This window comes from Drosophila eugracilis, unplaced genomic scaffold (genome assembly GCF_018153835.1).
Source record: "Drosophila eugracilis isolate 14026-0451.02 unplaced genomic scaffold, ASM1815383v1 contig_440, whole genome shotgun sequence".
Taxonomy (NCBI): Eukaryota; Metazoa; Arthropoda; class Insecta; order Diptera; family Drosophilidae; genus Drosophila; species Drosophila eugracilis.
The window spans coordinates 1,452,574-1,468,320 of record NW_024573306.1 but is presented as its reverse complement, the minus strand read 5'-3'; the positions used below and the strand labels follow the sequence as shown (position 1 = coordinate 1,468,320).

The window sequence follows — 15,747 nt, the reverse complement described above, 5'->3', positions numbered from 1 at the left end:
TGTAACCGAGATAGATGTGACCACTTATACCTAGTAAACTATTGAATTTGTAGCTAATTCGAGAGGCAGTGCATCCTTTTTTGTCATGAAAAGGGGGACCAAACGTACAATGAAACAAAGAATTCAATACGACAAAAAGAACATGTGTACTTTATTTTAACTAATTAAATCGAACTAAGTGAGATCTATAAATGTTGATAAGTAGCGTGAAAATTGTTAAAACTATATATACGATATATACTTTATGTACAACAATACAATAAAGAAATGTTTATGCATGTTATTGAATTCAAGCTGGGATTTTGATTGAATATATAAAATGGAAAATGTTATAAACAAATATTTAAAAAATAAATAATGTGAAGTAGAAAATATATACAGTATTGGGAATGTCATGTTTGTTTTTGATTGGGATGAAGGTATGAAGGAAAAAAGGTATGTTTAAAAAAACCCTTTTTAACCCTTAAGTTTTTTGAGTAAGTTTTAATGAAATATAAAATATATTTATTAACAAACTCTGCCATATTTTTTATTAATTTTTTTGCCAAAGTTATTTAAAATTTTTAAAACCAAAAATAGAGAAAAATAATGTTGCTTATACTAAACTTTATGCCTTTCATATACAAATTAAAGTTTTTTGAAACATTTATTTTATAAATATTTTTAAACCAACAGTTTACAAACTTTTTAAGTATCTTAAAAATTCATCAAAAAATTATGAATAAGTTCGGGCTACATGTAAACTCTTATTAAACTATAATACAAATATATGTACTCAAATTTTATTTTTAAAAAGAAAGTTATTTTATAAAAAAATGTTATAACTCTATAAAATAAATTTATATTTTAAATTTAATGCGTGGAGTAATTTTTTAAAAATCGTGTACAGACAACGTTAAAATTAAACAAACACTATTTAAATTAAACACAAAATTTTAAAAACTTTGCCTTCGTTATGTGACCATCTCCTAATAACGAAGGTAGGTATTATTCAGCGCTAAACCCCCGGTCACACTGCTCCCACGGAAGTCTGTAAATGTAAATAGACGGAACTTGCTGCAGAGACAGCTAAAAACTCAAAGAATTATATTTCCTGGACAGCAGGAGCAAGCAGAAGAAAGAAAGCCAGCCGCTGGTCAATTAAATGCGCATCAAAATGAACTGTGAAGTGCAGGAGCAGCAAAAACATCAGCTACAGCAGCAACAGCAACAACAACACCAGCAGCAACAGCAACAACATTTCAACAGCAGCAACAAGTTGCCAGTGAGAAAGCAGGAGAGCTGCTCCGACGACGACGAGAATCTGAGTCGGACGACGGAGCGCCAGAATCTAGAGTTTGCCAAGAAGCTAGGCTACAGCGAACAGTCCATTCACTCGGCGTTGACGCGCCTGGGCTCGGAGGCTAAGCAGAATGAGCTGCTGGCGGAGCTAATCAAACTGACGGCTGATGCCCCACGACCCGCCCACATCGGTAGTGGTACTAATCCATCTACCCTCTCCTCCCCTGTTGGCAACAACATCTCTGGACTGCGGCACATTGTCATCGATGGCAGTAATGTTGCTCTATCCCACGGCAACAACCTGATATTTTCCTGCCGCGGCATTCGCATCTGTGTCGACTGGTTCCGGCAGCGTGGACATCGTGAAATTACCGCTTTTGTTCCTAACTGGCGCAAGGAGCTGGCCAACAACAACATTGCCGACCAGGAAGTACTCTACGAACTGGAGCATGAAAGGTTCTTAGTGTTTACTCCATCGCGACATCTAGACGGCAAGCGTGTCTCCTGTTACGATGATCGATTCATACTCAAGTTGGCAGTGGAAACCGATGGCATTGTGGTCTCTAACGACAATTACAGGGATCTGATCCTGGAGAGTAACGAGTTCAGGCGCGTGGTTCAGGAACGCCTACTGATGTACTCATTTGTCAATGACATTTTCATGCCACCTGATGATCCACTTGGCAGATCGGGTCCGAATTTGGATCTATTCCTGTGCTCACAAACACAACAGAAGATGGCGGATGCGCAACAGTTGTGTCCTTATGGCAAGAAATGCACCTACGGTCAAAAATGCAAGTTTCGACATTATCCGGGTCCACTGCTACAGCGACTGCCACTTCAGGCCTCCCATAGTGCTCCTCTGCACACGAATGGTAGTCAGCAAATAATCAGTCCGGGTGGCAATAATAACAATGTTAAGATGAACTCCCTGATTAGCCGGGAGCCATTGGGACGCACAAAGTCCAATACTCTGGAGCAAGTGTGCCAGGGTTTCTCAGCACAAATGGAGCTTACTGAGGGCTCTATGGAATCCAGCCAGCCAAATCGCCACAAGAAGCTGCAGCGGCAACAGCCGCCGCCCGCCTATCGTCTCCTGGTGCCCACCTACAGCGCTCCTCTTCAGCAACAACATCAGCAGCAGCCGGTGCAACAGCAGCATCAACAGTCTAATTCCAGCTCCAACTATAACCACCAGTATCTGACGCGCACGCCATCCGCCCCGGTCACAGATCAAGGGACTGGGTCTGCCACTGCCTGCTCACAATTTCGCGCATCTGTCCGCCTCCGATTCGCGCATTAACGAGGAACTGCATGCTTCACAACAACTTCCACGGGATGAGCAGCGAAGATTGCTCCGCTATCACTTGGGTAGCCTGTTTCCACCGCACCAGGTACATGCCGTGCTGCAGCTATATCCGGAGGAGACCGACGCCAAGACCATCTGCGCAGCTATACTTAATTTATTTCCGCATAATTAGGCTAGGCTTAAATTTCATCAATATACTTAGATGTGTAATTACACGCGTGTGTCTGTTTAATGTTTAAAGAGTCGCTTTGGGACGACGAGATGTCCTCGCTCGAAATTTACATTTCTAGGCCTACAATGTTGGCCGTGTCGTAGGGCATCACACCGCCGACGGATTCCCTTGTGGATTGGCCGCGTCGTTCGTGAATGATCCGGTGGTTACGCAGTTTATACGCCTGTGGGAATCCCTTGCCGCAAATTTCGCAACTATAAGAAAACGTGGCAATTAAATGATTAATAAAATAGCAGGAACCCCTAAAAAGTATGACATATAAACTATGTATGAATTTTAAAATCCAACTTTCCAATTTTTATCCAATTAAATAACATTCAATGAAATACTATGTATAAAATATTACGTAAGATTATGAAATAGCTTAGCTATTTAAAAATGAATAACCACTATTGTATATTCTTATAGAATTGAAAGAATATCTTTTTAAAGGATTTCTTTTGGAGAAAGAAATAATATTTTATCATAAAAATAGACTGTTGTTTTGAAATAATTTAGAGATTAAATTTGGTCAAAAATTATTATTCTTAGTGTCAGTAAAATTCATTACTGTTTTTGTATAAATTTGAACATGAAATTTGTCACAAATACTGAAAGCTCATGCTAGAGAAGTTGGACTTTATTTCCAAAGGGAAAGCGAAACTTACACATGCGGCTTCTCTCCCGTATGAATCATCTTGTGGAACTTTAAGGTGTTGGTATACGTGAATGTCTTGTGGCAGACGTCGCACTCATAGGGACGCTCGTTGGTATGGATCCTGCAGATGGTTTTTTTTTAAATTTTTTTTCCAAATTTCCTAAGATGCTACCAACATACCTGTGGTGCTTGTTTCGTGTGGACAAATCCGCAAAAGCTGCCGGGCAGTAGCTGCATTTGTACGGCCGATTTCCAGTGTGGGTGTTCATGTGGCGCGCCAGTTGTTGAGCCTGAGCGAAGCAGTGACCACAGATTCTAAAAAATAAATATTCAGTTTAAGAATTTTGTGAATTTAAATTTGTTATCATATTTCTGCAAATACTAAAAGATTCAAAATTTGACTTACTCGCACTCGTGCGGCTTCACGCCGGAGTGAGCTTTTATGTGCTCTGTAAGTCGACTCTGTGAGGGATACATGTTGCCACATACATCGCAGATGTACTTAAACTCCTTCTGGTCACCGACAAGGATCTTATGACCCCCCTTGGTCTTAATCCCTGAATGCTTTCGCGCCAGCACTTCTCCTATTGAGATGGACTCCTCGGAATTGAGAGCAATCTTAGTACCAGCTGAATCATTATTTCCACGCCGGATTTTAAGCGGACTACCGCGGGCACTTGATTTGGAGGTTCCCGACGCTACAGCCACCGAAGCTGTTGATGTAGCTGACCTGCGGGGATTGACTCTGCGCTTAGTTACACCTCGGGCATTGATGGATGCTCGAACACTTTTTGTAGGGATGAATTCCTCCTCGGCTGAGTTCAGATCACCTTCTACCTCGTCCTCGTGAGCACTTTCGGTCAATTGATCCTGTTCGACCTGGTCTAAGTATTCAATCTCTGCTGATAGCTCGGAAAGCGATTGATCGGCCATATCTTGCTCATAAACGGCCTGGTCTGTAATAAGGTCACCTTCATAGGTCTCGTACACGTCGTACATCTCCTCAATGATGCCATCTTCCTCCACCTGCTCGCTCTTCACATGTACAATGCGATCCTTTTCCAATTCCACGAGAATGCCCTCCTCAAGCTCGTCGTGAAAGACTCCTCCATGAACTTCCGTTGGCTCCTCCGCCTCGCCCTCGACATATTGGCTTTCATCCAGATCCTCCTCATCTTCTTCTTCCTCGTGTTCTTGCTCATGCTCTTGTTCCTGTTCCACCTCCTCGGGTTCCTGCTCCTGTTTGGTGGTTTGTTCTGGAGATTTCTTTTCTGGAGTTCGCTGCTCCACCTCCACGGGACCCACGAACTGCCGTAGATGGCCATAAGATCGCTGGCAAGTCTCACGGAACTTAAAAGCCATTTTCAGCACTCTAAAGCACTTCTCGCATATCTTGTCCGGATAATGATCGAACTGCTTTATCTGCAAAATGGATTGGAAGAATGTAAAATAGTTCCTGAACTGATGGGACACACTTACGGGCACTCCTCCGCATTCCCGGATCATATTTGTCAGGTCCTTCTCCGAATCATCGTTAAAAATGCTGGCCATGGGCTCTTTCGGCTGCTGGAGGCAAACCCGGCAAACGATCCACTTTTGCGTGGTCGCTGGCATCGCCGACGGACTCGCTTGTGCCGTCGAATCTCTCATTATCACGAAAAGAACGTTGATCTATTCCAGATAGCTATTCTACGCTTTTTTATTTTGAAGAACACGCTTGCTGGACGAAGACGACGCCAAAAAAATATAATGTAGTCTGGAGCCAGATGATCGCGTTGCAACGCGAATGGCTTTGCACAGGGTGACTACGGCAACGGTGATTTCTAATAAGGGGTATTCAGTTTCCAGGAAAATTTTCTGTAATATTGGAATTTTTTTTATTTTACATTTTCAAAGTGAAGAAGTGCATACAATATTAGAATAATAAAATTCAATGGAGTTCGCTGTTTGGAAAACAAATATAATCTCATTTAGCGGTGTTTTAGATAAAGGTTATAAAATATTGTAAATTATTTCAAATGTGTTATATTAAAGTATAAAGAAGTAAATATTTAAAACAACAAACTAAAAACTACTGTTAAATGTATGCTATCATAAAACTTTAATTTTTTTTGTAATCATACAGATATTCCTTTTAAATCAAACGTGATTTAAAGGCAGTATTTACCGTTTCAACTGAAGATGCCGCATTCCGCTGTGAATGGCTATTGGCCGTGGACGCTTTCATTCAGCTGTTGAAATTTCGACAAGAACAAAACCAAAACTGCGTCGGAATATTTATAAATTCAAAGAAATCGCGATGAAAACGGAATCCAACGAAAAGTGGGTTGTGTGCCGCGTTTGTCTGAACAATCCCAGCGACGGCGAGGAGCTGCTCCACGAGATATTCAGTCAAACGGCTTACACTCGATTAGATCAGATGCTACACATTTGCGCAGGCATACCAGTAAGTATAAACTCCTAACTTTATTGTCACATTTAATGGAAGATTCCCTTCCCCACAGGTAAGTGTAGGTGATAATTTTCCCGACAAAATGTGCAGCAAGTGTGTACGCTGCCTGCGGCTCTGCTATAAGTTCCGACTGACCTGTCAGCGGTCGCACCAGCACATCATGGATATGCTCGACCGGGAGGCCTGTAATACCAAAGCATCTGGCGATGGTGACATCCTTAACCTCTCGGAAGATATAACGGTGGAGAGCGTGGTGAAGACTTGGGAGGAGGATGCCAACCAACTATGCGAGGCATTTAAAGTGGAGGACATGGGGTTTGACCATCCAGAACAGCATCAACAGAATCTTATTACCTACTTAGTGGAAGATGCCGAGTGCGCTGATGCTGTTTTGCTCGATGAAGAGGATCCTCCGCAGGCTGTTTTTGATGTAGCCCAGACTGTGGTTGAGGACACAGAATCCTACGCAGTATATGAAGAATATGAACTGCTTACCAGCAATAATCCAACAGATGAGCACCACTCTGACACAAATTTGACCACAGAAGAACTTCCAGATGATGACGGGACCGAGGATATAATCAGTTCCGATGAAAGTTATGTCCCTGAGGAAAAGCCAGCTCGCGCAGCGACGACTACTCGCCAGCGTTTGACAAGAATGCCAGCTCCAGCTAAAGTAACCACTACAGATATCGAAGTTGCCAAAAAGAAGCTGGGCAGGAAACCGCGCAACAAGCTCTGCACTTACATCTGCGACGTATGCGGGAATATCTACCCCACTCAGGCGCGTCTTACCGAGCACATGAAATTCCATTCTGGTGTTAAACCACACGAGTGCGAGTGAGTTTCAGTTATAAAATCAAAAGTATTCTTTCCTTATAACATATTGCTTTACAGGATCTGCGGACGTGGCTTTGTCCAGAATCAACAACTGGTGCGCCACATGAACACGCATACAGGAAATCGTCCATACAAATGCAATTATTGTCCAGCTGCCTTCGCCGATCGTTCCACCAAAACTAAACATCATAGGTATATATTTTTTTTTTAACAATAAGTACAATTAACAAACTATAAATCTTTCTTAGAATTCACACCAAGGAGCGTCCCTACGAGTGCGACGTTTGTTCTAGAACTTTTACCTACTCGGACAACCTCAAGTTTCACAAGATGATCCACACGGGGGAGAAACCGCATGTGTAAGTTTTTAGTTTTTTCACTGTTGATCTCCCTGCTTTATCCTTAATCACTTTCAGCTGTGATATTTGTGGCAAAGGCTTTGTGAAGGCCTATAAGATGCGATTGCATCGTGGAACGCACGAAAGGCGTGGTTCCTGCCAATGGAAACCTGATGTGGAAATGAACGCCGAAGGAGGGAGTCTTAAGGAGGAGTCGGCAGAGACCCCCAGTTAATTATCCAAAAAATATTTAAACAAATAAGGACTTGTTTTCTTTAAGTTGATATGGATAAGACCCATTAGTTTTAGATTTCAAAAAGCCCATTGTTATAGCTCTTCCATTAAAAAGTCTGTGGATTTATACTTAGAACCGAGAGTAGCAACAGTTTGTCTGTTGTAATCGTGTTTTGGGGTAATTTCATATTTATTATCTTATTTTTAATTTATTTATTGATAGGTTCAACTAATACTAAAAAGTTTATAAAGAGGTTTATTTTCGTCACTGAAAACTTAAGAAGACTAAAGTATATTTTTACGTGTCATAAAAACTTAATTTATTTGTACTCAAATGTTTTGCTCATGTTTTGGACTTGTGCGATTTTTCATGGGCGTTTTTATGGTGCAGCTGGGAGAATGTCTTCTGGCAGTACTGGCAGCTAAAAGGGCGCTCTCCAGTATGGGTCGTGAGATGAACCCGAAGAACATTAGAGTAGGCAAAGGATTTGCTGCAAAACTTGCATTTGTATGGCCGTTCGTTTGTGTGGATCCTAAAAAAATTAAATGCTATTTGTATGTAAAAATAATAACAAAAGAACTTTTTCACTTAAAAGGTGTCATAACTTATAAATAAATAATGTGGCGGAACATAAATAATTTAGAATTTTTCAGGAGAGGTTATTTTTTATTTAAATCTTTATAAAGAGAAATATCTTTTTTTTGTGTTTAGACATCCTCTTAGAAATGGAGAGTTATTATTACCTCTGATGCTTAATGCGTGTGGAGGGATCTGCGAATCTGGAGTCGCAATAATCACATTTATATGGTCGATTGCCAGTGTGCGTGTTCATGTGCCTCGCCAGCTGCGGAGTTTGTCGAAATCGTTTGTGGCAGATTCTGTAAGAAAAGAAGGTACAACAACTACAACTTAGATAAATTAATTACCTTACTTACTCGCACTCGTGTGGTTTCTCTGTGTTGTGGACCTTCATGTGGTTGGATAACTTGACCCTCTCCGTATATACATTCTGACATATAGTGCAGACAAAGCAAGGAGTCTGGCTGGAGTCCTCTTCGTCTTCGGTTGCCGGTTTGGGACTTAGGGAACAGGCGGATTCTTCTGGCACTGAGTTAGCTGGTTCTATGCTGACCATTTCATCGGCACTACAATCCGCATCCTCGTTGTTGTCCAACGTCATATCATAGGATTCAAGGAACTCGTACTCAAGTTCGCTATCACTGCCAGAAGTCAACTTTTTTGGCTGGTCTAAGCCATCATCACATTTCTGTTTCATATCCTGGTCATTATGAATAATCTGTATGTGAATCTCCTGCAGCTGCTGCTCCTCCAGTTCCTTCTCCGCTTTCTGGCAAAGGGATCGCAGTTTAAGGGCCGCCCTAAGAAGCAATGCGCAGCTGGTGCAAATGTGATTCGGCCAGTTGGGAGTCTCACTAAGCTGTGCGGATAAGAGAAGACATATTTATTGTATAAAAATTATAAATAAAAAAGTTTTTTAAAAACTCACATCAACTCCCGTGCAACGCTTTATTTGTACCGGAAAATCCGGCTCCGTAGGCATGAGGGATTCATTCTGTGGCTGCACCAAACAGATCCGACAATGTAATTCCTTGTTCTTTATATGCGGACGCATCCTTCTGTTATCACTAGACAAAATTCCAAAGTGCATATCTGAAAATGTTATTCCTGAGCAAACAATTAAAAATTTTGCGGCTGCCGTGCGAATGCCAATTGGTCTCTCGATAAATATCGATGAATAGCAAAATGGGAAAGAGGAAGCACAGTTATTTTGATCGTTAATTTTTGTGGGCACATTCGTTTAATTCAAATGGAGCTAAGATTGAATATGCTGACCTTGTGTAGGACCTGCCTACAGGACGGAGAAGCCCACATGGTGTCCATCTACGATTCAGCAGATGATAAGCTGCGCGGCGGTATTTCCCTCTGCGATAAAATCGAAAGCTTGAGTGGAATTCAGGTTTAGATTTAAAAAATTGTTATGCTGTTTAGAATTAAAATTCAGCTGCACCTACAGATAAAACCCACGGAGGAGGAGGTTCTGCCTACCAGGATATGTCTCAGATGCAAGGTTTTCCTAACCATGGCACACAAATTCCGACAGATTTGCCAGCGTTCCAATGAATTTCTCAGGGAATACGTGGTAAGAGATCACATTGAGCAAGGGCCTAAGGATGTGGTGGATCCTGTCCCACATCCTAATCCTGCTCCGTCTGCGGAAACGGAGCAGTTCGAACAACTGGAGGTGGAGTTGCTGGAGGAGGAAGCCTGGGCAACCGAAGATCTGATTGATGAGACAACACAACAACCGGTGGAGAAGGAAAATCCCATGGTTCTGGCAGAGCAAACAGTTCCTGCCCAAGATCCTGTTCCTTCTTCAACTCCCTCACCTTCAGTAATTGCTAAACTTCATGTGTGCGAGATCTGTGGCAATGGGTATCCCAGGAAAAGTACCCTGGATACTCACATGCGGCGGCACAACAATGAGCGTCCCTACGAATGCGAGTAAGTGGTTTCCCTTTGAATTCATTGAATACATAGCAATGAAACATTTTAAGGATCTGTCACAAGTGCTTCCACGTCAACTACCAATTAAAGCGCCACATCCGCCAGCACACTGGAGCAAAACCATACACCTGCCAATATTGCCAACGCAGTTTCGCGGAGCGCACTTCTCTCGTCAAGCACGAAAGGTAAATGCACAATATTATTAATTGGTTATTAAATTATGTATTTTCTTCATGGAATGCTTATGGATACTTACTCCTTTTAGAACTCATCGAAATGAGCGTCCTTATGCTTGTCAAACGTGTGGCAAAACCTTTACCTACGCCAGTGTTCTTAAAATGCACCACAAAACACATACAGGCGAGAAACCTCATACGTGAGTACTTTTTCTAAAAACCTAATATTTCCCTTTAGCATATGTAAATTGTCTATTCCAATAGATGTCGACTCTGCAGCAAGACCTTTGCTCGCATTCACAATTTGGTGGCCCATCTGCAGACTCAACAACATGTAAATGATCCCCGATTACCAGCCTATCTTAATACGTTCAAAATGGGAAACGCTTTACCTATTTCATAAAAACGCTACCTCGTTCTTATAGGAAGACGTGGATCAACAAATTCCCCAAATGCAGAAATATGTATACAAATTATGGATCAACACGTGTTCAATTTATAGTAATATTAGTATACACAATTAGAATTTACTTTAAATTATTATTATTCCTTTTATCTTTCTTTTCTCCCTTTATAAAAATAATTTTGTGTACATTTACATTTTCATCTTTTATTTAACTTACTTACAAGCGGTACGCAATCTTTTTTCTTTGTTTTGTTTCTTTTTTAACTTTTGTTTTACAAATTTTACAACTTCTACTATGTTGTACAAGGGGAAATGCCGAAAATTGATTGAAAAGTGCTGACATGCTCTGTTGTTCGAGATAATTGTAGTAAGGAGTAGGAGGAGGTTGGTTGTATTCGTTAACAAAATTAAATAACAAACTATGAACTTTTATCCTGATTGGGCAACGATGGCCGGACTGGCTGATGGCCTTTGCACAGCAAAGAAGCATCTATTTGGCCACCATGCGTATCTTGTCCTTAAGCAGATTGCGCAACTCGGTGACCATCAGCTCGTGGGAGTCCTTAAAAGTGGCCGAGACATCACTAATGAGCGTCGCCTCTACCTCCGGCTTTAGCGACATATCAGCCATGAAGGAGCTAAGATCGTGTGGCAGGACCGGCGCCTTCCAGGTGCCTAGAAAAAAGTATTCACCTTTATTTTTCTGCAAGAAAATCGATAGAGATACTTACGTATGGTCGCATCGCAAGTCTCAAGCTTATGCTTAAGTTGTCGCATTAGTTCCTGCAACATCTGACTTCGCTCCTTCTCGCTAATCGGTTGGGGTCCATCCAACTTGTTGTCCACAGGCCTCTTTTGGTCTTGGCCTTAGAGCTGACCTGCAGCTTGTCGTGTAGCACAGACAGCAGTAAGGCATAAAGTGAAAACATCTAAAATTGCAAGAATTTAGTTAAGCTGTTTCTAACTTTTAAAGTATTATGATATACTGACTTCCAAACTAGCAGCCACCTTCTGCTGCTGCCCCCGTCGCTTCCACAAACCGTCAACAGCATTACATTCGTTACTCTCGTTGATGGTCTGAACGCACAACTCCATAACTGTAATTACATTGTCACCCACCCGCTTGCACTGCTCGGCCAGCTTTCCAGATCCGCTTTGCAAATCAAGTACCAACTGGGCCAGGTCGTCGAAGAAACGTTCGTACGGTAGCTCGAGGAGCAGGGTAAGGCGTGTGGGCAACAGGTTGACTAGAAACTTTTGCGCCAACGGCTTGTAGTTCATTAGACGCAAACGTTGAAATAATCCCGTCCAAGACTCCCGCAAGAGTTCAAGGGTTGCGGACTCCGCTCCCGCGGGTGTGTCTTTAACGCTAGATCCGTGATACAAGTCAATAAAAGAGGCAAAAAGTCTGAGCATCAGGGAGCGCACTTGCAGAACCTCAACCTCTTGATCAAAGGACTCCTTACGTTCCTCCGCAGCATCTACCTCATGAAGAGGATCCCAGCGGATGATGGCTCCCAAGTCGCGATTGTCACTCAACTCATGCCATGCGATGCGGTCTTCCGCCGGCTCAATGCTCATTGCAGTATATGCTGTCAGATTTTGCTGTATATTGCCATAACAACTGACAAGGTCACAGATCTGCGCCTCCACCGAACAGGCCACGTACTGCAAGCTGTTGGTTAACCGCTCTTTAAAATTCATGAACTCTTCCATTTTCGAGAACGTGCAAAATCGATAGGTCAACGCAATATACTCCAATCGCTCCTTGTAGCTGTTGGTGAAGAACTTCAGCGTGGCATCGTATACATTCCGGGTACCTGAGAAGCGACCACATAAAGGCAGCAGCTGGCAGTGTACATAGCCCATCGAGTCCAGCTGGATCTGCTTAATATCCAGGTACTCGTACATCTCTTGTGCGCCGACCTGGCAGCCAAACAGATGGTATATCTTCAAACTTAGCAGCTTTACATGAAAGTTACTAGTACTATTTCGCAGGACGTACTGCAGCAGGCACAGAGCCTCGAACAAATGATCCGACTTGTTTTCTCTTTTACTTAGATCGTACATCACGTTTGCAGCCAGCAATGCGTACGCATCCGATGGTCCCATTTCCGTAGCCAGCAGTTTTTTACCAAAAGTACTTCGACCATGCTCGTAGTGCAGTTTAAGGGCCGTGTAAAAGGCAAGCAGGTGATCCGTGGAAAGCTCCATATGAGAACCGCACATACGAGATAGTTGCAAAGCGCAAAGATGCTTCTGCAACTGCTCTTTCTGCAGAAATTTAAATTAATATAAATTTAAATATAATAATTATAAATTTAAATTAAAATTAATAATGCAAAGGCACACATTACTTACGTTCTTCGGAAGTGACGTGGAGCTCACACCGCTTTCCAACAAAAGTTTACTGGCCAGTGCTTGCCGCTGTTTCATGCTAACCGAAGGCAAGAACAGGGCAATATCATGGGTGCAGCACGATTTGTCGCCAAACAGCCGGAAGTACTCGATTACCATTTCGTCAAAGTCGCCAATAAGTTTTTCCGCTGGCAGTTTTTCTGCTCGCATGCGCTGGTGGAGCTCTAAGCGCGCCAGATACGGACCACGTTTCTTGCGCTCCGATGAGTCAATGATGCCCTGAAGGAACTCCTGACATCTCCCCAACGAATCCTTCTCCCCGTTCTCCTCCGCATCCGACGTAAGCTTAAGCAATTCAAAAGAACTTTGAATGTACTCCTTGTAGAAATCCCAGCGGTCGCGACTGGAAAAGATATAAAATATTAAAATAGCAATTTTTGTAAGATTCAATGAAACTCACTCTGCGTCAAGAAGCTGCTGCAACAGCTCATTTAGCTCCCGCCAGTTACCAAGTTCCTTGAGTAGCTCAAACTTCATGCTGACTGGAGCACCTGGATAGATCTTGGCGCACAGCTCGCCAGTAAGGAATTCCCAAGCCTCTTGGTACTTGTTCTGCAGCTTGAGGATGTGCAGATAAAGGAAGGCCTCCTGCTCCGTCTCCAACTTGCCCTCTTTGATGTGCTTGTCAACCATGCGCTGCGCCAGTGCCAGGTAGATTTTCCGTTTCTCGGGCAGCGCTGACTCCGGCCCCCGGATACCCTGGAAGACTACGCTGATCACGGACCAAAAGTAGTAAGCGTTCTTTGGCTGAGCCTTGTACAGTTGCAGGGCCACCGCCTGTTGTGCCTTGTAGTCCTCCACTCTCACATGCGAGATGAAAAGGTGGGCAAGCAGCTCCTCGTTGCCCGGATTTTGCTTTACCGCGTGCTGGTACAGCTCCACAATTTTGTCCACTGCAAAAAAGGCGGATATTTATATATAATTAGCGATCTCTTTTGCAGGTACAGGTATCTATATACTTAGATCGTTGGCACGCACTTGCCGCCCGTCGTCCGACTAAGAGAATGCGATTTTAATTAGTCGGGCGAGGTGCGCGTGCCAAGAAAATACAAAAATATGAATTGTGGGCACTTCGTGTGCGTGGCAGGGGCGTCCCTGGGGGATACATTTGGCGGATGCCATGTGGCGGATGTGGGAAAAAGTAGATGTGTGAGTCCAAATTATTTTGGTTTTAAAAAAAATACGTTTGTATAATAAAAATTGTCAAGCAAACACACAAAATAATGACCTTTGATATGACATGGCTTTATAATTACTTTGGTCAAAGTTTTAAAAATTAGAAAATGTTTTTGAAATGTAAATTTATGCAATTTCTATGCTCTACGCGATTTGTGTAAAATGTAAAGTTTTAAATAGGAATAGAGTACAGATTTCAGATTAAGCATAGTGTTTAATGAAAAAAGTTTAACCGATTGCCATTTCCCCTTGTTGTTAATTTAATAAAGAAATCTGTCTTGAAAAATTAGGCAAGTTGTGATAAAATTGAATTTAGACTTTTACAAATAAAGAATATTTATATTGCTGATATGTAACTTTTCCAGATACATCTTAATTATTTTTTACTTATTAATTCTTGTCCACTTTTTAACCTAGTGTGTTAAAACTTGTAAACACATTTTCCATCTATCTTATGAAAGATAAGCTTCCACAGCCTAAGTATGTATATTCATTTAAACTATTTCTTTGAGGTAAAAAGCTTAAATTCAGATAAGAACATTTTAAGTACCATCATCACCAATCTGGACTAATTTCCAATTTTTATAGATTCATTAGCCCTATAGTTAATGTAGCAATCTTTTCAAGCAAATGTCTAATCAGTAACCCTATTTTTTGTAGGTAGGTTGTACTAAATAGGCTAAAGGCTAAATCTTTGAGACCTCTAGGCTAACTACAACCCATACGTACGTTGCTCCATTTCGCGATAGCAAAATGATAGCACCTGCAGCGTAGAATCATCCGTGGGTTTCTCCTCGGCGACAGCCTGAAGGCATCCATGGCTTTCGTCGTAGCGCCCCAACCGTAGAAGGGATAGGCCTTTCAGCGCACGAGCGCAGAGGAGAGTTGGATGTTTGCGAAGCAACTTTTCGGATTCCTGCAGGGCCTTGCGGTTGTTGCCCACTTCTAGGTTGTCTGTATAGGATTGTGAGATTGTGATTAGCCTGTGGACTTGATTGACGATAGGGAACACTCACCGTACACCGGCTTAAGTCGCCGCTCGAACAAGGCCGAGTCCATGCCCTGCTGCTGTGCCATGTTATGATGTTATGTGGTGCTGCTGTATGCTGCTAACCTAATTACAACGTGCTGCATGCACCTCGCACTGAGATTCGCTCTCTTTTGGGGTTTGCGGCACGCTGTGGTCTTTTAATTTATTTCTACCAATTCTTCGGGTTGCCCGTGTTACTTGGGCGGTCGGGGGACGGGCGGCTGGCTCTAGAGCACTCGAATCACACGATTAAAGGCTATTTAAATGCTTAATTTCATGAATATCAGTGACTTTAAATTTAATTCAAAATAAAAAAAACCTCAGACTGCATATTCAGAGAGGAAAGAGCGGCTCCGGTATTTTTTTGGTATTTTGGTATTTATCAATCGGAGTGTGCCAAAATTAGGGGTGCTCAAAAGTCACATGATAAAGTTAATAGCAATAAAAATCACAGCGACAGACATTTTAACCATATGTGTATATTTCCTTACTCCTTGGTAATAATGAATGTGGACAAAATGATATAGATGATTTACAATTACGTACATAAGTATTCATACTATTTTACTCTTTCTTTAATACTAAATTTTAAATTTAGTTTACTTGTATAAATATTTAATTATGAGGTATAGTTTATTTAAATGCATAAAAAAAAGAAACAAGTAACTTATCAATTATTACAAATTATTTT

At 41.9% G+C, this 15,747-nt stretch overlaps 6 protein-coding genes across 7 annotated transcripts; 3 read left to right on the top strand and 3 right to left on the bottom strand.

Annotated features, from left to right (window-relative positions):
• Positions 1–961: 961 nt before the first annotated feature.
• Positions 962–2,762, top strand: LOC108117288 (endoribonuclease ZC3H12A). The gene is given in 2 exon segments (XM_017229643.2): positions 962–2,518; positions 2,520–2,762. Coding segments are annotated over 2 exon segments (1,617 nt in total). The 5' UTR covers positions 962–1,144.
• On the bottom strand, positions 2,727–5,254 carry LOC108117289 (zinc finger protein 347). The gene is made up of 5 exons (XM_017229644.2): positions 4,939–5,254; positions 3,866–4,881; positions 3,640–3,774; positions 3,470–3,580; positions 2,727–3,016 (listed from the first exon to the last, which is right to left on the bottom strand). The coding sequence occupies exons 1-5, from the start codon at positions 5,107–5,109 to the stop codon at positions 2,869–2,871; spliced, it is 1,581 nt and encodes a 526-aa protein (XP_017085133.2). The 5' UTR covers positions 5,110–5,254; the 3' UTR covers positions 2,727–2,868.
• A 390-nt stretch (positions 5,255–5,644) lies between these two features.
• Positions 5,645–7,452, top strand: LOC108117219 (zinc finger protein 287). The gene is made up of 5 exons (XM_017229545.2): positions 5,645–5,905; positions 5,964–6,751; positions 6,809–6,943; positions 7,000–7,110; positions 7,168–7,452. The coding sequence occupies exons 1-5, from the start codon at positions 5,660–5,662 to the stop codon at positions 7,322–7,324; spliced, it is 1,437 nt and encodes a 478-aa protein (XP_017085034.1). The 5' UTR covers positions 5,645–5,659; the 3' UTR covers positions 7,325–7,452.
• A 111-nt stretch (positions 7,453–7,563) lies between these two features.
• Positions 7,564–9,048, bottom strand: LOC108117221 (zinc finger protein 675). Of its 2 annotated transcripts, none has more exons than XM_017229547.2 (4): positions 8,832–9,048; positions 8,260–8,762; positions 8,068–8,202; positions 7,564–7,856 (listed from the first exon to the last, which is right to left on the bottom strand). In XM_017229547.2, the coding sequence occupies exons 1-4, from the start codon at positions 8,991–8,993 to the stop codon at positions 7,667–7,669; spliced, it is 990 nt and encodes a 329-aa protein (XP_017085036.2). In that variant the 5' UTR covers positions 8,994–9,048; the 3' UTR covers positions 7,564–7,666. The 2 variants fall into 2 exon arrangements, with proteins under 2 accessions (XP_017085036.2, XP_017085037.2); XM_017229548.2 differs by having other exon boundaries at positions 7,824–7,872.
• A 33-nt stretch (positions 9,049–9,081) lies between these two features.
• LOC108117220 (histone-lysine N-methyltransferase PRDM9) lies at positions 9,082–10,497 on the top strand. Its single transcript, XM_017229546.2, has 5 exons — positions 9,082–9,302; positions 9,360–9,847; positions 9,901–10,035; positions 10,116–10,226; positions 10,291–10,497. Exons 1-5 carry the CDS (start codon positions 9,153–9,155, stop codon positions 10,427–10,429), a joined length of 1,023 nt encoding a protein of 340 aa, XP_017085035.2. The 5' UTR covers positions 9,082–9,152; the 3' UTR covers positions 10,430–10,497.
• Positions 10,498–10,646: 149 nt separating this feature from the next.
• LOC108117218 (phagocyte signaling-impaired protein) lies at positions 10,647–15,416 on the bottom strand. Its single transcript, XM_017229544.2, is given in 8 exon segments — positions 10,647–11,107; positions 11,164–11,289; positions 11,292–11,361; positions 11,423–12,706; positions 12,794–13,193; positions 13,251–13,743; positions 14,756–14,980; positions 15,043–15,416. Coding segments are annotated over 8 exon segments (2,844 nt in total). The 5' UTR covers positions 15,104–15,416; the 3' UTR covers positions 10,647–10,922.
• Positions 15,417–15,747: the final 331 nt, after the last annotated feature.

What these genes read in the sequence shown, in the direction of transcription:
- LOC108117220 (XM_017229546.2), top strand. Translation starts at nt 9,153, where the DNA reads ATGGAGCTAAGATTGAATATGCTGACCTTGTGTAGGACCTGCCTACAG. An exon ending in TCTCTCGTCAAGCACGAAAG is followed by an intron (nt 10,036 to 10,115) that starts GTAAATGCACAA and finishes TACTCCTTTTAG; the next exon opens with AACTCATCGAAATGAGCGTC. An exon ending in ACAGGCGAGAAACCTCATAC is followed by an intron (nt 10,227 to 10,290) that starts GTGAGTACTTTT and finishes CTATTCCAATAG; the next exon opens with ATGTCGACTCTGCAGCAAGA.
- LOC108117221 (XM_017229547.2), bottom strand. Translation starts at nt 8,993, where the DNA reads ATGCACTTTGGAATTTTGTCTAGTGATAACAGAAGGATGCGTCCGCAT. An exon ending in AGCGTTGCACGGGAGTTGAT is followed by an intron (nt 8,763 to 8,831) that starts GTGAGTTTTTAA and finishes TTATCCGCACAG; the next exon opens with CTTAGTGAGACTCCCAACTG. An exon ending in GAGAAACCACACGAGTGCGA is followed by an intron (nt 8,203 to 8,259) that starts GTAAGTAAGGTA and finishes CTTTTCTTACAG; the next exon opens with AATCTGCCACAAACGATTTC.
- LOC108117219 (XM_017229545.2), top strand. Translation starts at nt 5,660, where the DNA reads ATGGCTATTGGCCGTGGACGCTTTCATTCAGCTGTTGAAATTTCGACA. An exon ending in ACATTTGCGCAGGCATACCA is followed by an intron (nt 5,906 to 5,963) that starts GTAAGTATAAAC and finishes CCTTCCCCACAG; the next exon opens with GTAAGTGTAGGTGATAATTT. An exon ending in ACCAAAACTAAACATCATAG is followed by an intron (nt 6,944 to 6,999) that starts GTATATATTTTT and finishes AATCTTTCTTAG; the next exon opens with AATTCACACCAAGGAGCGTC.
- LOC108117289 (XM_017229644.2), bottom strand. Translation starts at nt 5,109, where the DNA reads ATGAGAGATTCGACGGCACAAGCGAGTCCGTCGGCGATGCCAGCGACC. An exon ending in GTGAAGCCGCACGAGTGCGA is followed by an intron (nt 3,775 to 3,865) that starts GTAAGTCAAATT and finishes TTTATTTTTTAG; the next exon opens with AATCTGTGGTCACTGCTTCG. An exon ending in ACGGGAGAGAAGCCGCATGT is followed by an intron (nt 3,017 to 3,469) that starts GTAAGTTTCGCT and finishes GTTTTCTTATAG; the next exon opens with TTGCGAAATTTGCGGCAAGG.